Source organism: Ahaetulla prasina, chromosome 10 (assembly GCF_028640845.1).
Source record: "Ahaetulla prasina isolate Xishuangbanna chromosome 10, ASM2864084v1, whole genome shotgun sequence".
NCBI classification, from domain to species: domain Eukaryota; kingdom Metazoa; phylum Chordata; class Lepidosauria; order Squamata; family Colubridae; genus Ahaetulla; species Ahaetulla prasina.
Genome location: NC_080548.1, coordinates 16,763,850 through 16,789,090, shown reverse-complemented (window position 1 = coordinate 16,789,090; position 25,241 = coordinate 16,763,850). Strand labels below are relative to the sequence as shown.

The 25,241-nt window shown below is 40.3% G+C and overlaps 1 protein-coding gene across 4 annotated transcripts in view; it reads right to left on the bottom strand.

Annotated features, from left to right (window-relative positions):
* FAM76A (family with sequence similarity 76 member A) overlaps positions 1–22,941 on the bottom strand; it is a 41,215-nt gene extending 18,274 nt beyond the window's left edge. For 3 of the 4 annotated variants that reach the window (XR_009156605.1, XM_058195777.1, XM_058195778.1), the window contains exons 1-6: positions 22,777–22,941; positions 19,334–19,398; positions 15,251–15,305; positions 13,831–13,983; positions 11,148–11,305; positions 9,786–9,872 (exon numbers count right to left, since the gene is read on the bottom strand). Coding sequence is in view for 3 of the 4 variants with exons in the window: in XM_058195777.1 (XP_058051760.1) it covers positions 9,786–9,872; positions 11,148–11,305; positions 13,831–13,983; positions 15,251–15,305; positions 19,334–19,398; positions 22,777–22,926 (668 nt within the window). In the remaining variant the exon portion in view is untranslated. Of the gene's footprint in view, positions 1–9,785; positions 9,873–11,147; positions 11,306–13,830; positions 13,984–15,250; positions 15,306–19,333; positions 19,399–22,771 lie in introns of all 4 variants that reach the window. The other variant, XM_058195779.1, reaches the window with a different exon arrangement.
* Between the last annotated feature and the right edge of the window lie 2,300 nt (positions 22,942–25,241).

Sequence of the window (25,241 nt, the reverse complement as noted above, 5' to 3'; positions counted from 1 at the left end):
TTTCTCTGTGGGGGCCCCCACCCTCTGGAACGAACTTCCCCCAGGACTTCGCCAACTTCCTGACCTTCGAACCTTCCGCCGTGAGCTTAAGACACATCTATTTATTTGTGCGGGGCCGGCTTAGAGTTTAGTTTTAAAATTAGTTTTAAATGGGGTTTTGTAGTATTCTAACGATAGTTTTAAATTCGGCCTAATGTAATAAGTTTTTTAAATGTTGTTTTAACTTGTATTTATTCTTATGTTTTTATAAGGCTGTGAACTGCCCTGAGTCCTTCGGGAGATAGGGCGGTATAAAAATTTGAATAATAAATAAATAAATAAATAATAATAAATATATATATAAGCATAAGCATGCAATAACTATATTAATTGGATATAATGAAAAAAAAACAATAGGACAGGAACGGTAGGCACGTTTGTGCTCTTATGCACGCCCCTTATGGACCTCTTAGGAATGGGGTGAGGTCAATAGTAGACAGTTTTTGGTTAAAGCTTTGGGGAGTTTGAGAAGAGACCACAGTCAGGTAGTGTGTTCCAAGCATTAACAACTCTGTTACTGAAGTCATATTTTCTGCAATCAAGATTGAAGCGGTTAAGTTTAAATCTATTGTTTGCTCTTGTATTGTTGTGATTGAAGCTGAAGTAGTCTTTAACAGGAAGGACATTGCATCTTCTTTAGCATTTTCATTTTTAAATAAGGGTGTAGGAAACAAGCAGGCAGAGCTGGGAGTGGAATTAAACAAGCCATTAGCCTAGAATCATTACCTTCCCTCAAATTTGAGGACAATCTGGGTCCTCAAATGAGGACCCAGATTGTTGGGGGGGCAATAAGTTGACTTTGTAAAATATACAAATAGAATGAGACTATTGCCTTATACACTGTAAGCCGCCCTGAGTCTTTGGAGAAGGGCGGGATATAAATGTAAATTTAAAAAAAAATAGTCTAAGTCCAACCTCTCTTGAATTCTGTCGATCCTTATCTGGTACGCAATTTAGGATTGAACTTTAGTTGACTAGATTCTTAGCAAGGATTGAGCAATAAATCTTCTGAACTGCAATCTAACCTAAGGTCCTGATTACTTGTGCTTAACATAACAGGCGGGCTGCAAGATTAGAGTAGAAGAGTTTTCTTGGAACAGCTGGTCAAGAAAGATGATAAAGCAATTTGAGTTTACTTCACGGAATGCTCGATCAATTAGGAACTAAACTAGCTCCATCCCTTGAATTCAAATGTATAGCCCTTGAAAAAAAGATGGATGAAAGGCTTGATAAGATGGAAAATTCTGTAAAACCAATGTCTGAAGATATAAAACAAGTTAATTTGGCTATGGTTTCAAAAGCTGAGATGTTATCAAAGACTTTTTCTGATCATTACCCTGTGAGTTTGGCTGATAAAAGGAAACCTACTTCTTTCAGATGGAAATTAAATGCAAGCTGTTATAGAAAGAGTTGATAGTAGAAGATTGCAAATGGAGAGTTTTTATAAATAAATAAGGTTACTAATTTAAGAATGATTTGGGATACAAGAAAACTTTCATCACATGTTATTTCATATCATTCATTGGCATCCTTCAGTCTCAAAAGACTATGGTATCGTGCTCTGGAAAGAGATCCTAAAACAGCATCTAGTGTGGCTAAAAAGGCCAATTCGAGAGTGGCGATCCCTTCCACACTTGAGGGCAGATACATTCTGTCCCCTGCCCAGCCCTCAGATTTCGCTGGTTCTGGGTCTGCTTCTTTGCCTCAGCCTGCCGAACAAATGTCTCTTCTACTTGGAGAAGGCCATGCTGCGTCTATAGCCTCCAAGCTGAACGATCGGAGGTCAAGGTTTCCCAGTTGTTAATGTCCATTCCCAGGGTCTTTAGGTGCCTCTTGCAGATATCCTTATATCACAGCTGTGGTCTCCCTCCCAGGCGCTTATTATTTCATATAAAATAACACTAATCTTACAAAGACGACCCAAGAGAAAACAAAGGCTATTTTGGATGTGATAAAAAGAAAAGAAAGAATTTGCTAGAGAAGTTAAGCATTTCACATCAAATTAAATTTTTAAAGCATCACTTGTCAACGTTAACTCTAAGAGAAATGGAAATAAAAATGAGCTATGCAAAGCAAAAGAATGTTGAATTTGCAAATAAACCAGGGAAATGGCTAGCATATAAACTAATAAAAGAGAAAGAAAAGAAAATGATTTTGAAGCTTCAAGACGGACATACTGTATAATGGACAATGCAGTGATACAAAAAACATTTCCTCATTATGGTATTTCTTTGGAAAATAGATAGTGCTTAGAAAACCAATGTTTAACAAGGTTTACAAAGAAGCAAAAACAAACTATGAATTAATCCATAAAAATAAGGGAAGTTTCTGAAGTCATAAAAAAGATTAATCCAGGAAAAGTACTAGGACCAGATGGATTATCGGATTCCTATTGCAAATCCTTTGAGGATTAACCTTTACAACCTCTCCAAAAAATGATGAATTCTATTTTACAGGGAGGAAAGATGCCAGAAAAGAGGCTAATGTAGCATTAATCCCTAAAGAGGGGCAAGATCTAACTCTAATAAGAAATTATAGACCAATGTCATTACTGAATAAAGATTATAAATTGTTGACAATGATTTCAGCAGATCGACCTAAAATAATTTCTTTATATATTTCTTTTTGTCACTTTTTCTTTTTTCTGCACTTTTCACTTTTTAAATCTTAAATATTATTTTCTGATAGTTTTTATGTTTGTTGTTCTAAATTCTAATAAAAAAATAAACAATGCAATGAGATTATCTGGAAAATATGAAACTCATTTTTTTTTCTTTCCTAAGAACGAATACTGTATTTTTCAGAGTATAAGATGCAAAGCTGGCTGAGGAACTCTGGGAGCTGAAGTCCACAAGTCTTAAAGGGAACAAGGTTGGAGACCCCTGCTCTGGAGTATAAGCTGCACCTTAGTTTTTGGGAAGGAAAATAGGAAAAAAATAATTTGCCTACCAGATATCCATCTGGCTAGTGTCTTTAGCCTGGTCAGCTCCAGCACATTAGTTTGCTGGTTGTGAGCACACGCCTCATAGGGGCTAATAAGTAGCTTCAAAAACACAGCTGATTGTCGGAAGGACCTCCAGTGAGTCAAGCAGGTAAAGTGTGGAAGCGGTAAGACAAGGCAACAGCTGTTCCGGGTTGTCAATTTGGGCTGTGCGCCTCGCATTTTCCGCCTCCAAACGCTCTGTTTGAGAGCCGTTCAAGGCTGTGGGGGAATCACCAAAACACATCGCTGCCGATCGCCACCTGAAAATGCGACGCACAGAGGCAAGAAAACAGGGCGTGTGGAAGCCTAAAACGCAATGCGCAGAGGCTGAAAATGCAATGTGCAGAGGTGGCAATCGGCAGGGATGTGCTTTGGCGATCCCCACAGCCTTGAACGGCTCTCAAACGAAGCGTTTGGAGTCTAAAAACGGGAAGCACGGAGCCCAAAAACGCAAGCCATTGTTTGTGGCAATCTCTGCAGCCAGGAAGAGAATGCACAGAGGCCGAAGAAAGGGTGGGGGCCAGTGGGTGGGCAAGGCTACATTCAGAGTATAAGATACACCCAAATTTTCAGCCTCTTTTAGGGGAGGGAAAAAATGCGTCTTATACTCCGAAAAATACAGTACTTAACTCTCCAAAATTTCTGATTCTTTCCATCAGTTGGATGGCTCTGCCTGTACTCAAAAGTAATAATCCCTTGGCACACCATCAAACAGATCAGGTGCTTTCTATTTTGAATTTTTCTGAATTAATTAATTGCAGACTCCAAAAATCCTACGAGGCAAAAAGGATAATCCTACATCTTATAGCAGCTTCCTTCAACCTAGTACCTTCATTAGAAGTGCGAGTTGCCAGAAAAACTTAAATCAGAAAAATGTCTAGAGAATAATTCAAGTATGATTCAAATGAGGATACAGGTAGTCCTCAACTTACAACGGTTCATTTAGTGACCGTCTGAAGTTACAACGGCACTGAAAAAAAGTGACTTATGACCATTTTTCACACTTACGATCTCTGTAGATCAAAATTCAGATGCTTGGCAACTGGTTCATACTTACGACTGTTGCAGCGTCCCAAGATCATGTGATCCCATTTTGCAACCTTATGACAAGCCAAGTCAATGGGGAAGCCAGATTCAGTTAAACTACTAATTTTACAACTGCAGTGATTCAGTTAACAAATGTGACAAGAAAAGCCATAAAATGGGGCAAAACTCACTTAACAAATTTCTCACTTAGTAACATAAATTTTGGGCTCAGTTATGGTGGGGGATTACCTGTATTTATCTTCTTTTCATTCCAACTTTGCACAAGTACTGACCACATTATTAGATTAAAAATAAACCTGCCCTCGTCCTGTGAGATTTGAAAATTACATATTTGTAGAACATGCTTTGATGTGTGGATAGAAATATTTTTACTGGAACGCTGAAAACTCTACCAGTCAATAAGCAACAGAACAATACACAAGTGCAACATAGTTCTAGTTTTTTGTTTTAGTACAGTGACCTGAGAAGCAGTTTGGAGCCTGTCAACTTTATCTGAAGTAGAAAATGTTCTTACACTCAGCAGTAAACATAGCAGGATTATAGCTGGGTAAGATAAACTATAGCTACCAATATATAACTCTTGCTTGCTGGCTATTTCAGACTTGTACATAAACCCTCTAAAAATTATGACTCTCTGGGACATTATGGCATGCTAGCAAAAGAGGAAGACCTCCACTTACACAGCCCAAGGCAATTTAAAATGGCCATGATAAAGAAGATTGCAACAATCAGGGTGATTTCTCTGGTAGTTAGCAAAGAAACATAGAATAGCCATTTCCTTCTCTACCCTGGTTCCACTTGTTAACGCCTTATTGTCTACAGATATCAGAGAACTACATGTAGTCCTCAATTTACATTCATTTAATGATTTAAACAATACCGTCAAAAGACAAACATAGGTAGATGCAAGCATTTTGGTCGCCACAATGTAAAAAAGATGTGGAGACTCTAGAAAGAGTGCAGAGAAGAGCAACAAAGATGATTAGAGGACTGGAGGCTAAAACCTATGAAGAACAGTTGCAGGAACTGGGTATGTATGTCTAGTTTAATGAAAAGAAAGACTAGGGGAGACGTGATAGCAGTCTTCCAATATCTTAGGGGTTGCCACAAAGAAGGGGGAGGTCAAGCTATTCCCCAAAGCACCTGAGGGCAGGGCAAGAAACAATGGATGAAAACTAATCAAAGAGAGAAGCAATTTGGAATTAATGAGAAACTTCCTGACAGTGAGAACAATTAATCAGTGGAACAGCTTGCCTCCAGAAGTTGTGAGTGCTCCAACACTGGAAGTTTAAAAGAAGATATTGGATAACCATTTGTCTGAAGTGGTGTAGGGTTTCCTGCCTAAGCAGGGAGTTGGACTAGAAGACCTCCAAAGTCCCTTCCAACCCTCTTATTCTGTTATTTTGTATTGACTCATCAGTACCTACATTAAAATAACATGATTAAAATCAGCCTCAAATATAAGATCTAGCAAGAGCATTAATTAATTAAACCTATAATGTATGCAGGAAAGTAACCAATGGCAAGTCTTTAATGATTGTTCAATGTTACAATGGCACTAAAAAAAAACAAAACCCAACTGGATGGTCCTTGCACTTATGACAACTGCAGCATCCCGAAAGTCACATGATCAGCATTTAGGCACTAGACAACTGGCATGTATTTACAACGGTTGCAGCATCCTGTGGTCCTATGATGGCCACCAGCCGGCTTCCAACCAGCAAAGTCAACGGGGGAAGTAGGATTCACTTAACAAGTGCTTGATTCAGGTAACTGCAGTGATTTGCTTAAAAATGTATGCAAGGAAAGGTAAAGGTTCCCCTTGCACATATGTGCTAGTCGTTCCCAACTGTAGGGGGTGAAGAGCCAGTGCTGTCCAAAGACGTCTCCGTGGTCATGTGGCCGGCATGACTCAACGCCAAAGGCGCACGGAACGCTGTTACCTTCCCACCAAAGGTGGGTCCCTATTTTTCTACTTGCATTTTTAGAACTGCTAGGTTGGCAGAAGCTGGGACAAGTAATGGGAGCTCACTCCATTACGCAGCACCAGGGATTCAAACCACTGAACTGCCGACCTTTCCATTGACAAGCTCAGCATCTTAGCCACTGAGTCCCTAAGTTGAGGACTACCTGTACTTAAAAACAAGGCTGGACTATTCTGCTTAAATGAAGGCTTAAATAAACCTTCTAAGTTTGCCGATCTGATGAAAATCTGATGCAATTTCCTGCTGTATTAACCTCCATATCACAGACAGATCTGGGACTGAAATCTTGCACACCGGAGTGCAAGAATAGTTGCAGTCAGATTCCTGCTGGCTCATCTTTGCTTGACTGCAAGCCAGTACTCGATTTACAGCAGTTCATTTAGTGACCATTCAAAATTTCAACGGCATTGAAAAAAGTGACTTAGGACCATTTATCACAGTTACGACCTTTGCAGCATCTCCAGGATCAGGTGATCAAAATTCAGATGCTTGGCCACTGGTTCACATTTATGACCGTTGTTGGGCCCCAAGGTCATGTGGTCCTCTTTTGCGACCTTTTGATGAGCAAAGTCAGTGGGAAAGCCAGATTTCACCTAACAACCAGGTTACTAACTTATCACCAGCAGCGGTTCACTTAACAGCTGAGGCAAGAAAATGGGACAAAACTCACTTAAAAAGAAAAAAAGTGAGACTGAGGTCGTAAGTCGAGGACCACTTGTAATTTCTTTCTCAGTTTATTCCTGCCCTCCAGTGGCTATGTATGAACACTGCAAGGACTTCCAATCAAATTTATGTGTGTATAAATTAGATTATCCTGCCTTTATTATTTTATAAATAATTCAAGTCAGTGAACTTACATAATATTGTAATGTCAGTGAACATAATATTACATAATATTGTAAAGTCAGTGAACTCACATAATCATCAGTGCTTGGAATACTTTACCTGACTCTGTGGTCTCTTTCCATAATCCTAAAAGCTTTAACCAAAAACTGTCTACTATTGACCTCACCCCATTCCTAAGAGGACCATAAGGGGCGTGCATAAGTGCACAAACGTGCCTACCGTTCCTGTCCTATTGTTTTTCTTTTCTTCTTCCTATATATATATATGCTTATACCTCCTTATATTTACTCATATATATGTTTATATACTATATAATCTTTTTGTATGATACCTACATATATTGTTGTGACAAAATAAAATAAATAAAAATAAATAAATAAAATAAAATATTCCTCCCTTCTCTTATTTTCCCCATAATAACAACACTGTGAGGTGACTGACGGGCCAAAAGTCACCCAGCCCGCTTTCCTGCTTAGAACTGGAACTCACAGTCTCCTGGTTTCTAACCTCATGCCTTAACCACTAGGCTAAGCTGGTTCTCGTTTTCAAATCTCCCCCAAAAGTACTCTGGAAATTATAGGGATATTAATAAAGTTGAAAATTTCAGATGCTGCAAAACATTAAGAGGTACCTCTATAATTTAATAGAGGTTTGAAATACTTTGGTTCTAGATAATTTAGATTAGCAATTGGTTCCCAAAAACTATGTTTGCTTAAATAAACTGAAGAATATTTCTTGAGTCCCAAAGGTGCTTTTTTCAAGAGGCAACTGGACTTTCTTGAAAAAGCACCTTTGGGATAATCATGACCTGGATGAATCTCCATAAATATTTCTTGGGGCTAGCTGCAATCTGATTATGCCATCAAGTAGTTTTTGACTCCTGGTAACCACATAGATCTTCTCCAAGATGATCTATCCCTAATCTGTTTTTTCATGTCCCGCAACAGTCCAATCATTATCTCTGCAACTGAGTCCATCCACTTTGCTCTTCTTCTCTTTCCTTCCATCTTTCCTAACATTACAGCCTTCTCCAGAGAATTGGCCCTTCATATACGTAATTGGTCCAAAGTAGGATGATTTGAGCCTGATCATTTGTGCCTAAATACAAACCTCCAAATTTGCAGTTGAATATGGTACAGCATTAGACCAGTGTGTGTCCTGGGAACCCCTTCATTCAATTCTTGCATCCTGAATGTCCACCCTTGGTGGCCACAGGCCAAGTTCCCCCAATCAGGTATTTTTCAAATATGTTGTGATTACAACACCAAGGGCTCTCCACGTAGACTGGAGGTCATGATAAAGAAGGATTCCAACAGAATAGCTTTGCTTCCTCAGCCTTCATCCTTGCCCTGAAATTTGTGGATAACAATACTAGACTGCTTGGCAAGTTTTAATTTAACAATTAGAAACAGTCCTTTCTTAATGCCTGCCTCGTTGAATGACTGAAGTTATGATGGTGTTAAAAATAGCTTTTTGAATAATCTTTGCATTTACAATCACTGCACCAACCCTCAGTTGAATGATAATCATTTATGTGCTCTGCAACCAGTTTGCAACAAGTAGAGTTTATAGAGAAGGGGAAAATAAAACCGTAAGTTGTGGTCATGTGATGTTTCCCTTAACCCAAGGGGAAGTGAGTTTATAAGTCTTTCATGGCCGTATGATGTTTTGCTTAGCAAACATGTTTAGCAATGGAATAACTGCTCCCAATTATGGTCACTAAAAGAGGAGTAGCTGTGCTGAGTTGCTATAAATAAAATAATTTGAGTATCTGAACTACAATATACAGAGTAAAATAAACGTTATATTAATATGCACATTAAGAAAAAATCATGGCATTCGGCCCTCTCAATTCCTGGCAAATAGATGGGGAAGAAATGGAGGTAGTGACGGATTTTATTTTCCTGAGCTCCAAGATCACTGCACATGGGGACTGCAGCCAAGAAATTAAAAGACGCTTGCTCCTGGGGAGGAAAGCTATGGCAAATCTAGATAGCATACAAAAAAGCAAAAACATCACCCTGCCAACTAAAGTGCGTATTGTCGAGCCTATGTTTTTCCCAGTTGTAATGTATGACTATGAAAGTTGGACCAAAAGAAAGGCTGAGTGCCAAAGAATTGAGGCCTTTGAACTCTGGTGCTGGAGAAGACTCCTGTGAGTCCCTTGGACTGCAAGGCGATCCAACAGGTCAGTCCTAGAGGAGATCAACCCTGACTGCTCTTTAGAAGGCCAGATCCTGAAGATGAAACTTAAATACTTTGGCCACCTAATGAGAAGGAAGGACTCACTGGAGAAGAGCCAAATGCTGGGAAAGATTGAGGGCAAAAGAAGAAGGGGACGACAGACGAGGTGGCTGGATGGAGACACTGAAGCAGTCGACGTGAGCTTAAATGGACTCCAGAGGATGGTAGAGGACAGGAAGGCCTGGAGGAACGTTGTCCATGGGATCGTGATGGGTCAGACACGACTTCGCAACTGACAACAACAATACGCACAGTTTTATTATATAAATAGAAAGACTGAACAAGACTGAAACCATAAAAGATTGGAGAGAGCACATTGCATTAATTTTTTCTATATCACAGGCCTATTGAAAACCCTACTTTTAAATTGCTTGCAAGCCAATGAGAATCTCCCTAGGCAGAGGTAAAGAGCAGCTCTGCAGGAGACGTAAGTGTGAAATTGTGGCATGAAGGGGGGTGGGGGCAAGTGGAGGAAGGAGAAAGAGAGAGATGTCCATCTTCCTTTTCAGATTGACTCATTTTGAGGGCAGTTTGAGGAACTTCTAATTTTCATCCGTAAACACCAGAATGTGTATTCAAATGCTTTCTTTTCTTTCTTTTTTAAGCAAAGACAAAATCCAATAGCCCTTTAAGTAGCTTACCTGTCTCCATTGGCTAATATGGCATCAAACTTGGGTTTTTTCTTTGGGAGTTCATTCTGAATAGAAGATGTAGATAAGGTTTTCTGGCTGCAGAAAGAGCACAGAGGAGAAATTAACCACAGCCTGGAAAACTGGCCAACTCGAAATCCACGATTTTAAAATTTTCAGCCGTTACCAATAAAGGAGGACGCCTGAAGCTCAGGGTTGAAATGAGGGGTCCTTGGTGCTCTCTGAGCTTTGCTTTTTTCTTGCAGACATTTCATTACCTGAACTAGGTACCATCCATCATTGCTAGGGGGAAGCTGGCAGGAGTTCACGAATGGTGATTGTGTGATGTTGTGCTTAACTACCCCACAGTATTTGCTTAATGATGGTAAGTGAAACTGTCACAATTGTTGTAAGTTGACGCGGTCACATTATGTTGTATTTTACAACCACATCACTTAGCAATGGAGTTTGCGGTACCAGTTACCATTATTAAATGAAGACTAGCTATACTTAAGCAAACCTTGGCTTAGCCCATGGGTGTCAAACTTGATTGTGTCATATGACGTATCATGACGTTTTCGTAACTGTCTGGTTTGGTTCTGCAACCCAACAAGTCAGACACAGACTTCAGTGAATAATTAGAATTGCAGAAAAAACAATGGCTACCAACCTGCCTTCCACTGAAGACCTGTATACTGCACCAGTCAAAAAGAGGACTGTGAAAATATCTACAGACCCCTCACATCCTGGACAGAAACTGTTTCAACTCCTACCCTCAAAACGACACTATAGAGCACTGCACATCAGAACATCTAGACGCAAAAACAGTTTTCCCCCCGAATGCCATCACTCTGCTAAACAAATAATTCCCTCAACACTGTCAAACTATTTACTAAATCTGCACTACTATTAATCTTCTCATTGTTCCCATCACCCATTTCCTTCCACTTATGAATGTATGACTGTAACTTTGTTGCTTGTATCCTTACGATTTATATTGATGTTGTTTCCTGATTACTTATTTGTAGCCTATGACTATCATTAAGTGTTGTACCTTAGAATTCTTGATGAACGTATCTTTTATGTACACTGAGAGCATATGCACCAAGACAAATTCCTTGTGTGTCCAATCACACTTGGCCAATAAAAAATTCTATTCTATTCTATTCTATTCTATTCTATTCTATTCTATTCTATTCTATTCTATTCTATTCTATTCTCCCTTTGCGGAGCCAGGATGGGCGTGGCCTGCCTGTGATGCATCCAGCCTGCGGGCTGCCAGTATGACACTCCTGGCTTCGCGTAAGTCAGCAAGATCATTGACTTAAAAAAAAAGAACGAGCAGCTAGAAAACAGCGTGCAAAGCAAAGATACCTGCTATAGTGGATGCCACAGTTAAGTCGGCCATATTGCTCCTTTTCCGGCAAGCTTGTCCGAGAGGAGGTGTGTAAATGTTTACGCTGTTCTTTAGTTTTCTGTAGCACTCGCTTATAGGAGAGCGTGCAAAGCCAACAGAGTAACTTCCCATCTACCTGAAATCAAGGAAAACAACAGAGAAATGGGTTTTTGTTAACAGATTTGGTCAACAGATTCATGTGGAGAGAGGAACCAAGCTGCATATTATTGTTGGTGTATAAAATGTCACATATTTTTTGGAGTATAAGACACACCTTCCCCCCCACAAAAGAGGGTGAAAATTTGGGTATGTCTTATACACCAAATGTAGCTCTACCCAGCCTCTCAAATGGAGGTTTCAGAGGCTGAAAAAAAAAAACAAGGCGCAGAGCTCACAACCAACAAACCTGTTGCTAAAGTTCACCTCTGGGAACAGCTGACTGGGGGTATTCCGGGAGGCCGATCCACCTGCTAATCAGCTTTTTTCTTATTTTCCTCCCCAAAAATTAACGTGCGTCTTATACTCCGGTGCGTCTTAATAGTCCAAAAAATACGGTAGTTTGCAGCTTAGAAATGTACATCAAAAGGTCATTTCAGAGAAATGAATGCAAACTTTAATGTTGCCAAAACAGGATGGAAGAGGCATGTGAACCCAACAGGAATCAGAAATAGGCTCCTCCATCTTTCCCAAAAACAATCTCCCCATTTTGAAACCCAATGAATTAAAAAATTTTTTTGCTGTTTAATACAGACCAACACTTCAATTCCTCCCTCCTAAGGAAAATGATATTTTATTCAACTGATACCTTATTGGGAAAAAAACCCCAATGTTTAACCTAGACAGGTTTTTCCCCTCTAAAACCTGTAAAATTTGTTATTCATGATTTCAGTTCCGTCTCAGTGACTGAGGTGCAGCTAGAAATAATGGCTAGCACCAAAGTCAGCTGCTGCCAGGATCCTGGCAGGTACAATAATATGCTTCAAGTCTACATATAGTAAAGTATCCATTCTATACAGGTAGTCCTTGACCTATGACCACAGCTGAGCCTCAAATTTCTCTTGCTAAGTGAAAGATTTGTTAAGCGAGTTTTGACCCATTTTATGACCTTTCTTGCCACAGTTGTTGTTAAGCGAATCACTGCAATTGATAAGTTATTAACCCAGTTGTTAAATGAATCTGGTTTCCCCATTGACTCTGCTTGTCAGGCGGTCGCAAAAGGTGATCCCAGGACACTGTGACCGTCATAAATATGAATCAGTCGGGTAAGCGTCTGAATTTTGAACCCTAACCATGTGGATTGCACAATGGTTGTTAAGTGTGAAAAACTGTCATAAATCACCTTTTTCAAAGCTGTTGTGACTTCAAGCAGTCACTAAACAAACGGTTGTAAGTTGAGGACTACCTGTAGAGACATGAGCCCTTTTATGTGTCATTTACGATGGGAGACATCATCATAGGTGACCCCTGTGTATCACATGACCCCAGGACACTGCAACGGTCATAAATATGAACCAGTTGACTAAGCACCTGAATTTTGATCATGTGACCTTGGGGATGCTGCAATGGTCGTAAATGTGAAAAACAGTCACAAGTTACCGTATTTTTTGGAGTATAAGACGCACCTTCCCCCACCACCCAAAAGTGGGTGGAAATGTTGGTGCGTCTTATACATTGAAAACAGCCATTTTTAGGAAATATATTGTGTAACCCTGAAAGTGTAAAGGAATTGTATTAATACTGGGACTGTAAAAATTGCATTATAAAAAAGGAATTATTAGAAAGGGGAAGTTGAAATGATTGAAAGGGAAGCTAGGTTTATTTAAAAAGGGGGATACAAAAAATAAATATGAAGAATTTGGTGGTTAACAGTTTTTGGTGAGTAAATGGTAAAATGATTAATTTTTAGACAAAGATGATGTTAAACTAATATAAAGAAATATATGTTTTAGGGTCCATCTTTGGGAAACAATGAAACTAAGAAATAACTGTGAAAAAAGAAATGATTGAATGTGTTTAAAGTTTCAATAGATTTATTGAAAAAATGTTAAGAACATATATGATAATGAAGAGAACAATCTGTAATAGGTAAAGATAAAGCGGTGAGGGCGGATGGTAATTTTGACTATATATTCTATAAAAAATAAAAATAAGAGATAAAAGGGGGAAAGTAGAATCTTGGCAGAAATTGGAATTTATATATAGTAAATATTGAGAAATTAAGCTGTATGAATTTTTGACTTGGTCAATACTCTATTCAGAAAATATGCATTATATGTTTGTGCGTCTTAAAAAAAGATTGTATATATAAAAAAAGAAATTAGCCATTTTTGGCCTCCCAAAGCCCCACCTAGCTCATTTCATTCTTGTGAAAAACTGTCCCGTTTCTGCCCTCCCCTAGCCCCCAGGAGCACTCTGCAGGCCTCCCAAACCCTCTGGCACCTCGTTTTTGCAAAAGAGGGTTTGGGAGGCCTGCAGAGTGCCCCTGGGGGCTGGGGGGGGGAAGGGCAAAAACTTTTTTTTCTTACCTCTTTGAATTCTTGGTGCGCCATATAGTCCAAAAAATACGGTACTTTTTTTCAGTGCTGCTGTAATTTTGAACGGTCACTAACTGAACTGTCGTAAGTCGAGGACTACCTGAACAGGACATACATAGATACTCACTTTTTTCCTATCATCTTTCCTGTCGAAGGCACACTGTTGCTTACACTGTTCACATGAATGGGGTGGCCCATATTTCTTCTCCGAGTTTGTACACCGTTGGCACTTGTTGCCAATAAATGCTGCGATTATGTTGCAGTACTGGCATGGCTTTGGCTTAAATAATAAAGAAGATGAAACAACAAAGGGATTAGCATCACTTTGGAATATATTCCCATCTGCTCAAATGCTTCTAACAATGCATTCCAAGCTTTTTTCCAATGAAATAATTGAGTAGAAGTGGGTGGGGGGAGAGAAACTGATAATGACACAAGTATTTAACGTCTCTATAGTTGTTACTTTTCTTTGATCAACCGTGGAAAATAATCCTCTTATATACTGAAACAGTATTATAGCCCTCACACAGCTTAATTTTTTTTTTTAAAAAAAGTCTTATTTTAAAGTGTTTTAAACTTACAAAGCGAGAACGCACATTATAAGATCTTTAGGCACTTGAAATGTAACAAATGTACTTAAGAATGCAACTTCAATTAATGCTCAAATGCCTTAGCTGGCTTACATGGAGACATTCTTTGGGACAACCTCATCTGTTTATCAGGAACTAGGCCAGTGATGGAAAACGTACATCAGGAGCCAGTCATTCTGAGCCACTCTCACTACAAGCTACATGAGCTATAGTGGTTTACCAGAAATCACTGAGGGTTCTACTATCTACCATCATCGTATTTTTCAGCTACAGCAACTTTGAAATATGTGGACTTCAACTCCCAGGATTCCCTCGTCAGCATTCTGCTTAGGGCAAGGGTGTCAAACTCAAGGCTCGGGGCCCAGATCTGGCCCGCGGAGTCCTTAGATCTGGCTGGTGGGGCCGCCCTAGAAATAGTAAAGGACAGGCCTGCGATGCCTCTGCCAGCGAAAACGGAGTTTGCGGCCCTCACAAGCTCCGTTTTCGCTGGCTGGGGGTTGCAGGAGGCTGTCCCAGCGGAAAACGGAGCTCAGGAGCCTGTTTTCACTGGAAGAGCACTCGGGCCACCACAGCCCCCCCAAGTGACATCATGCTGGCCATGCCCCCTGGCCATGCCCCCCTCAGGTCAAACCCAACCCTAATGCAGGCCTCATTGAAATCGAGTTTAACACCCCTGGCCTAGGGGAATCCTGAGAGTTGAAATCCATGTATCTTAAAGTAGGTTGAGGTTGAGAAACACTGCACTACCAGACTATCAACCCATTTCAGCTAATCCTTAAGTTTGTGGGGAATTGGGCAGCATACGACTTTAATACCAATTTATAATAATAATACACATTTCCATGAATGAGTTTTTCCTCTGCTACTGCTTTATTGCTACTTCTATTAGGGATGGTTTTATATTATCGGTAACCATTCCAAATTGCTGAAGGGAAAAAAAAAAGTTTTGATACATACCGTCCCATAAAGTTTCACATTCTGAGCACACTTCTTGCATATTGTATTGGTTTTACTAGCAAAAGAAAAAAACAGAGTATTAAAAAAAATGAAATTGGACAATGCGGCTTAGGGCCATGCAGCTATTCAGATTCCATCTCCAAAGGATGGTTTAAGGCAGGGGTTTCAAACTTTGCATCGTATCGAGATTATGGGTCGCGAGTTTGACAGCCCTGTTTTAAGACATACAGGAGTGCAAATTTAGCATCTGTTTGCAATCCCTTAAAGCTGCTACATTATTCTCTTGGTATTCAGCAGCAACTGCAGAAAAAGATGAAGGTGCTTTAAGGGGTGCAAATGGAGTGAGCTATGTGAACGTTGGAGATGAGTTACAAGACGTAACACTGGTTTTGATCCTGCTCTCCCTTTTGCAGGAACAGCTACACTCTGCGAAGAGGGAGGCCACGAACTGTGTGTTGTCATTCCTGGGAATGCGATATTGTGCTCCACCAGAGAAGGAGGTTGAGTTCATACCAAACAGTATTGGGGGAAAAAAAAACTTTTGAAATTCTGCAAAGCGGCAAAAGGCACCCATTTCTGCCATTACACTAGACTAGAGCAACCCGTGATACAGCCTCTCTAATGAGATATTAAGACTTTTAAGGCATCATGTCCTTGCTGAGAAGCTCAAAAAGAAAGTTAAACAGAGCTGCAAACTGAATTATGGCAAAGAGACTGACCTGCTTGCTATAGAGCCAAAGAATCAAAGATTTGGGAAAGGTGTTACTTCTAGATGTGACTATGCAGAAAAATCAGACTACATTCATAAAATCAATGAGCTGATTCATAAAGCAGCCAGTTTGCAGCCAGGGCTTTGTTCACCATAACGACCTCTAGCAAATGAGCACATTATTTTGCACACATATTATTTTGATTTTTTTTCTCTCTTTTCTTTCTTGGAGAGCTATTTCTTGTAACTTATATAACTGGGTTTCTAATGTCAAATGGGGGAATTGTTGTAATACCTGTTCAGTGTTCAAATGCCTTGGAATATTTCAAATTTTTATTTCTGTTGTCTCTTAGTTGAAGACATGGACTGATGTACAGGTTTTAAAATAAAAGTCATGACCTCTAATGTCAGTTGATTTAAAAGAATTTTTATTTAAACAAACGGTAATTTTAAAAAGGGATTGCAAATAGATGTTAAGCACCTTTTGGAGTTTATAGCTGAACAGCTGCACAGCCCCAATGTATGCTGATCAAATATAGAAGGCAGAATTTTAAACACATTTGTGGCTTTCACATTATGTTTTATCTTATATCAGGGGTTTCCGGTTGGTTAGACTTCATTTTTCATTATCCCTTAATAATTATGAATCAATTCATCATGGGCAACATCTGGAAATCCACAGGTTTACTGTGCCCTTCATTATACGGTTCTTGGATGACTTATGCCTGAGGTCCAGTTTTTAGATGTAAAAAGTGTAAATATTCTCCTAATTTAAGAACTCGATACAAAGAGAAGGCATTGCTTGTTGAAGTATTCATATTTAAATTAACTGGAGCTGCTCACAAGTTCCCAAAATTACTATCTAGAGCAGTGATGGCAAACATTTTGGGCACTGAGTGCCCAAAATGGAATGTGTGTGCATGCGCATGTGCCAGAGTGCTGGAAACCTGGAGACCTGGCCGGTGCGTGCATGCCTGTTTTTTGGCCATTTTTGGCCCAAAAACAGGCCTGAAAACAGGCTGAAAAATAGCCTGAAAACAGTCTGAAAAATGACAGCCTGTTTTTTGGCCATTTTTTTGCTGTTTTTCAGACTGTTTTCAGGCACTCTGTCACCTGCAAAACCAGAAGGCACATGTGCCCACAGAGAGGGCTCTGTGTGCCACCTCCGACACGCGTGCCATATGTTCCCCATCATGGATCTGTAGCATACAGCAATCCTATCACAAAAATAATTCCCACTTAGATCAATATAACTGAAGGAACAATCCATAACCCCTTTCCCAAGAAGTCCCACTGAACTCAGGAATGCATTCTTCTAAGCAATCTTAAACAACAGAGGGGAATTACTGCAAAAATCTCCATTTACAGATAGTCCTTGACTTGCAACCATTTAGTGACCTCTTGAAGTTACAGCAGGCCTGAAAAAAGTGACTTACAGCAAGTGCTCATTCCAGGATCCCTCGCATCCTGGACATAAACTGTTTCAAGTCCTACCCTCAAAACGACGCTATAGAGCACTGCACAACAGAACAACTAGACACAAGAACAGTTTTTCCCCGAAGGCCATCACTTTGCTAAACAAATAATTCCATCAACACTGTCAAACTATTTACTGAATCTGCACTACTATTAATCTTCTCATAGTTCCCATCACCAATCTCTTTCCATTTATGACTGTATGACTATAACTTGTTGCTGGCAATCCTTATGATTTATATTGATATATTGACCATCATTTGTGTTGTAAATGTTGTACCTTGATGAACGTATCTTTTCTTTTATGTACACTGAGAGCATATGCACCAAGACAAATTCCTTGTGTGTCCAATCACACTTGGCCAATAAAAATTCTATTCTATTCTATTCTATTCTGTCTATTGCAGAACTTCCAAGGTCACATGCTTACTATTTGGGCACTTGGCGAATGGCACATATTTATCACTGTTACAGTGGGGTCAAATGATTGGGATTTGTGACCTTTCCAGTCATCTTCCTGCAAGCAAAGTTAATGGGGGAGGCAGGATTTGCTTAACGACCTCCTGATTCACTTAACAGGCAGGTCATAAAAATCAAGCGTGACTTACCTAACAAACGTCTTGCTTAGCAATGGAAACTCTGGCCCCAATTGTGGTTTAAGTCAAGGACTAACTATATTTACAAATTACTGTAATCTTGCTGGCTGCCATTGTTCATACAGTTCAAGCATACAGATATGGTGGATTTTAATTCCCTTCTGGCCAAAATCTGGGGTCCAAATCACAATACCTATTTGGCATATTGAATGTGCAGAGCTGCCATAAAAAAATTCCCATCTGACTTCATTGCGGATGCAGCATTATATGTGGGAATCCCAATCCTGTAGTTACTGCCAATGCTAGTGGCACTTCCATAAAGTTAGAGCTGGCACTAACAGCATCCCAGGGAGCTACTAAAGGAAGTAATGAGTTGTTCTAGAGTCATGACTAGCATTACAGCAGCAGTGGAGAAGAAAATATTTTGATTTCATTTTTTTCATAATAGCTACCATACACGGATAGAAGACAAACGGTACTTTCCATAATTCTTTTCTCTTGGAAGTGCTCTCTCTTTCAACAGAATTTATTTCTAAACTGCTACAAGCATAATTTAGAACACTAGTGTGAAGTGTCTGTTCTTCTGCATGGCTGAACATTAAGTCATAAAGCATTTTGAACTATTTACTGGTATTCAAAACACATTGGAAATAAGAGAACAGTGTAAAAAGTTTTTGTGTGGAAAACATCAGTCAGATACAGATTAACCTATGGCACGCGTGCCACAGATGGCACATGGAGCGATTATCAGTGGGCATGCAAGCTCAGCTTCGGCGTGCATGCGTGGCCTTCTGGGTCCACTGGAAGTAGGGAAACAGGTTGTTTCCTGCCTCCGGAGAGCCTCAGGGGGGTGGAGAAGGCCCATTTTTCGCTCTCCCCAGGCTCCAGAGCCTTTCTAGGAGCCTGGAGAGGGCGAAAACGGCCTCTCCTCTCCCCCAGAGGCCCTTCGGCAAATGGGTTGTTTCCAGAGGCCTTCAGCGTGTGTGAGTGGGGAAGGCTGTTTTCACCCTCCCCAGGCTCCTAGAAAACCTCTGGAGCCTGGGGAGGATGAAAAATGGGCCTACTGGGCCCACTGTGCCATTGTGTGCCAAAAGCAGGGGTTGCACGTGCATGCGCAGGGGTCAGGGTGCATAGAATTATGGGTGTGGGCACGCACATGCGACACCCCCCCCGCTCTCCCCACTTTTGGCACGCGATGGCAAAAAGGTTAGCCATCACTGTTGTAGGCCAGCTACTTCAAACCCCTCACCCATACCATTCCATGTTGCTACTTCTTAATAATTTATCATATAAAATATTTACCTCTCCTGCTGGAATTCAGTTCTACAGTAGGTACATTTAACAATTGGGTGTGCAATTCGACATTCCTGAAAAAGTAAGGATGTGTTAAAAAGATTTGAAATGCATGCAAACTCCCAGAGAAAAGCATCAGCAGAAAATTTTACTGTAAATAGCATACAAAATGCCCCATACATCTACTGAATTCAGCTGTTATTAAGAGTAATAACAAGGGCTCTCTCTAGGAAGCTACCACAGCACTTGAATCACTGTAGCAACATAACGTAATACTATCCAATGCAATTTAATGGTTCACTTAAAAGTCCTGTTTTGCCCACAAGGATTCTGAAATAGTAATCTTCTCTCTAATCAACATTATTTTTTCCCCATCCTTAAATTGCTCTCCTGGAGCCTTTTCTCCTCCAGTTTAATTTAATCCAGAACAACAGACAATATTGTCCTTCTTACTCTTATCTAACTGGATTCAACCTCTGCAGGATACTTATCTACAGTATTAATTTTATTGCCTAGATCTTATTACTGTATAGACTTTATTGTACACCAGTTTCAAACAGGAACAGTTTAGTACAAGGATGGTATACAAAAAGGTAATAACTCACAATGACTATACCCCAAATCTAACTTAACAAGCACCATTCAGAATTTATTTTGCTAGATACACAACTTAATTAAATCAGTGGCTAATGAACAATAAATGCATGGAGGAATAGCTAAAACTATTAAATGGTCATAGGGTTAAACCCACAAAGCATCTGTTTATTCAATTCCAAATTATCTTTCCAAGGTACATTTCTCATCATCCATGGCCCAACGAATCAATTTTTTTTAGAAATAAGTATTGTTGAAATCAGTGGAATTTATTCCCAGGTAAATACACATACTTTTGAATTCTGAGGGCCATTTTCTCACTAGTAAGTTATATTGCTATTAAACACCATTAAGGTGTGTGGTTTTTTTAAATTCTATCTTCCTGATTATTATATGGGCACAATGATGGTTGGATGACTCTAGAAAAGGGGTGTCAAACTGGTGGCCCATGGGCTGGCCATGCACACCCCGGCTGTGCGAAGGGGGAAAAAAATCACGATATGTCACATGACACCGCAAGTTTGACTCCTGTGCTTTAGAAAAGGTTAGAAATCAGGATTGGGGCACACCTCTTCTGCTTTTCAATACATTTCCTCCTTAGAGATATGAAACCTGGAGAACCAGTGCAGCACAATAGTCATATGAAGTTGATTTCATATATCATTAAATCATGCTTTCATTAACCAGGATTTGTTGATTCAACTATAATTAGCTAGGTGTGTACAGTACAAATCTACAAACCATTATGACTGGTTGACAAGAAAGGTTAAATTTAAGATAAATCTCAGCACAGTTCCATACAGCTTTCCTAAACCTCATGCCTCTAAATATGCTGGATTTCAGTTCTCCAAAATGTAGTTAGCAAGTATAAAGGAAGGGCAGTAATACAGAAGGCTGAAGTGACCAGAGTCACATTAACCAACCACAGAGGCTTAGACTACAGTCTCCACTCACTGGTGATGTTTACACAATACACTTAATCAGGTCACACTTAACCAGTTCAGATGGGGAATTGTATTAGTCTATATGTTGTCAAAGACAAATTAGAAGGAATCAATAGCACCTTTTCTGATTTACATATTTTATGTGTTCAGAGGAAAATCCCTCTGGTTCACTTCCAAGCTGGGAGAGAGACCCTGGAAACATGGAGGTCAATTGGAAAGATGGTTTATGGATGAAACAAAACCACATGTGATTCTGGGCAGCTGACAAAATGGAGTTGAGAGTGGGTGGGTTTTTACACTTTCTTTGGGCTTTGTATTTGAGCTTCCTGTGCAAGAACATATCCTTTAATATTCTATTGGCTGTCGTGGGATTCCTACAGGGGTCATGTAGGGGTCATGGCTGTCTCTATAGGCAAAAGGGGAAATGCAAATCCTAAGTGTTTGTCTGAGCTAATTTTGTCAACCTTTTGTTTGTTGCTTATGTGAGTTTCTCTCTTGACCTAGTTTTTCCGAATGGATTACCACATCTACATTTCTAAAAGCTGGCCTCCTCAGTTTCTGCTGGAAACTGGGGCTGGTTTCTGAATAGGCTGGCCCAATCTTTCTTAACTGGCAAAAAAAATATCTGTTGGGGGCTGTTAAGAAATACTGAGTCTGCTTTCTGTCTTTAAGAGCATGTTTTCTCAATTTCTCCTTTAGGAAAATATAACATTCTTCCTTTTTAATATTTCCCAAAATATTTCATTCTTTTAGGGGGTAGGTGCTGACTTGCTACCTATGTAAAGGCAAAAGATTTCAAGAATCAGTTTTCTTCATCAAATGCAGCTCCCAAAAGCTTCTGCCTTTTTAATAAAATCTGTTACTGTATCAGAAAAGATGTTACCAAAGGCCTGATTTTCAGGTCAGATACAATACACTGATACAATGTATTAAACTTGATCAGTGTTATTGATTTTTCAGCATTTAGTGTCTTGTACAAACAAAACAGGATTAAATCAACAACCAGGTTTTAAATGCACTGCCATAAACATCACTACTCTGAAGTTCGGAGCTGGAATTGAAGTTAAATAAGATGACATTTACTAAATTTTTACTAAGTTATATTAGTAAACGTATCTTTTCTTTTATGTACGCTGAGAGCATACGCACTCAAATTCCTTGTGGGTCCAATCACACTTGGCCAATAAATTTTTTAAATTCTATTCTATTCTAAACGTTAACTTTATCCTACAAAAGAGCCGTCGTGTGAACGAAATGGGGACGAGCCTCGTTTATACTCACTTCCCTGATTGATTTTATTCTATTTTAATGCAATTGACTGAAGGCGAATCAAAATATGATTTCTTGAACGGGCAGTAAATAAATACCTAACACACCCTTACAGAACAATTTCATCCTTCTATCAGCGATCCCAATTATTATAATTGGCTTTTTATATATAAATAATTGAGTGTACCACCTAGTGTTAGATTTTTTTTAATCCAGTCTTATTTATTTATATAAATAAAGGCGGGATTTATAACTGTAAGTAGTATACTCGAAGTGGCGACCTACTCGATAGCCTTACTCCTATTTTACCCAAAACAACAACCCTGTGAGGTGGGTTGGGTTGGGGGGGGGACTGGCTCCAAGTCACCTCTTTGGATAGCCATTTTTTGCCTAAATACCGCAACAACAACCCTGCGAAGGAGGCCACAGTGCTGTTTTGTTTCAAAATTCAAGGCGGCGACGGGCAGCGCCACCCCAAGAGGCCTCGGCCTCAGCCCGGATGGATTCGGGGGTGGGAATCGAACCTACATTCATACTCATAATTTCTGTTTACAAACTTCCCCACCTTCCCCTCCGTCCCCCCCTCCGCCCTCCCCGGCTCACCCTTCGCCTTTCCCCGATCCCCACACCCGGCCCTGACCTTACAGAGCTGCTGCCCTTGGCTGAGCGCCTCGAAAGGGAACCGCTGGTGGCACTTGGTACAAGCGTAAAGCGCCGCCATTTCCGCCGCCTCCACCGACAAGAGCAGCTTTCGTCCAACCCGACGTGGTGTCCCTTCCCTCCTCTCGATGTCATTGGCTAACGTCGACGCTATTCAGCCGCCGTGAGGCGGGCGCTTTGGCCTTCTCTGGAGGCTCATTGAGTCTCTCCGGACGTCACTCCGAAGCGGGAGGCGGGGCGCGCCGTCGGTATTTGGGGAAGCGGCAAGGGAAAAAAAAACAGGAGCGGCGCTCTGACGTCACGGGAAGGCGCCAGCCGGGGGGAGGGTAGGGGTGGGGCTGGAGGTATAGATGTCAGGTGGCCCGCGTCGAGGTATCTTTTTTACCATAGAGAGCAAGGAAGAAATGAGGCTAGAGCAGGGGTCTCCAACCTTGGCCACTTTAAGACTTGTGGACTTTAACTCCCAGAATTCCTCAGCCAGCTTTGCTTTGCTGAGCTTTGAGCTTTGCTGGCTGAGGAATTCTGGGAGTTGAAGTCCACTAGTCTTAAAGTGGCCAAGGTTGGAGACCCTGGGCAAGAGTCCAATTTTAACAGATTAACAGAGTTGGAAGGGATTTTGTCGGTCATCTAGTCCAAGGGTCTCCAACCTTGGCTACTTTAAGACTTGTGGACTTTAACTCCCAGAATTCCTCAGCCAGCAAAGCTCAAAGCTGTCAACAAAGCAAAGCTGGCTGAGGAATTCTGGGAGTTGAAGTCCACAAGTCTTAAAGTGGCCAAGGTTGGAGACCCCTGATTTCTAGTCCAACCCCATGCCCAAGCACGAGACCCTACACAGGTTCAAAGCGAGATGCCGGAATAACGGATGGCTCGAAAAGAACAAAAATTTTGCGTTGCGTCAAAAGAGACAAAGCGGACCGAGCCGTATCCGCGCTTCGGCTGGGCTGTCAACCGAATGCTAACAGTCATCTCTCGAGGCGAACGGGGGACGCCCCGTGTCTTGGCTAGCAAACGGACGTGTCTTTCTACTGACCCTAAATCTCATCTCGGGCTGGGCAGAATGGGGACACTGTGCGGCGGCAGCAGCGTCATCTTTCTCCTCTCCCTTGTTCTTGCTCCTTCCGTGTTTAAGGGCGTGCAGAAACCGAGCCTTAGAATCACAGTCGTGGAAGGGACCTTGGAGATCCTCTAGTCCACCCCCACGCCCCACCTGAAGATATTACTTAACCTATCCCTTGAACGTAGTCACTGTTTATTGCAAAACATAAATGCAAGCATAAACTCCAGATCTTAAGGTAGAACAGAACAGAACAGGAATAGGAATATAGAGTAGAGTAGAATAGATATTGGAATGCAGAATAGAATGGAATAGAAATAGAATAGAAATAGAATAGAATAGAATAGGGATATAGAGTAGAGTAGAATAGATATTGGAATGTAGAATAGAATGGAATAGAAATAGAATAGAATAGAATAGGAATATAGAGTAGAATAGATATTGGAATGTAGAATGGAATGGAATAGAATAGAATAGAATAGAATAGAATAAGAATAAGAATAAGAATTTAGAATAGCATAGCATAGCATAGCATAGCATAGAATTTTTTATTGGCCAAAGTGTGACTGGACACACAAGGAATTTGTCTTGGTGCATATGGTCTCAGTGTACATAAAAGGAAAGATACCTTCATCAAGAATCGTAAGGAACAATACTTAATGATAGTCATAGGCTACAAATAAGCAATCAGGAAACAATATCAATATAAATCGTAAGGATACAAGCCACAAAGTTACAGTCATATAAGTGGAAGGAGATGGGTGGTGGGAACAATGAGAAGATTAATAGTAGTGCAGACTTAGTAAATAGTTTGACAGTGTTGTGGAAATTATTTGTTTAGCAGATTGTTGATGGCGTTTGGGAAAAAACTGTCCTTGTGTCTAGTTGTTCTGGTGTGCAGTGCTCTAGCATCATTTTGAGGATAGGAGTTGAAACAGTTTTATGTCCAGGATGTGAGGACATAAATCTTATATCATGAGCTACATTTTTCTTAAGAAAAAGACAAGATCAGTCATATAATTCAGGTTTTTTTTATTGATTTGCTTCAGATATTACACTACTATTTGTTTAGCCATGGTTCATAAATCTGTCATAATTGGCTAATTTTGCAATGTGTCAAATCCTCATAAGTAAGGCATAGTTTACAACCGCAATGGCAAGGCTAAAACAACATAGTAACCAGTGGTGGGATTCAGAAATTTAACAACTGGTTCTCTGCCCTAATGATTTCTTCCAACAACCAGTTTGCCAAACTGCTCGGAAAGTTAACAACCGGTTCCCCCGAAGTGGTGCGAATCGGCTGAATCCCACCACTGATAGTAACATAGTACTTGTATAGGACCTTCTAGTTGTTTCCATTAAAATGCAAAGGTACAAAGAAAAATAAAGCTGCTTC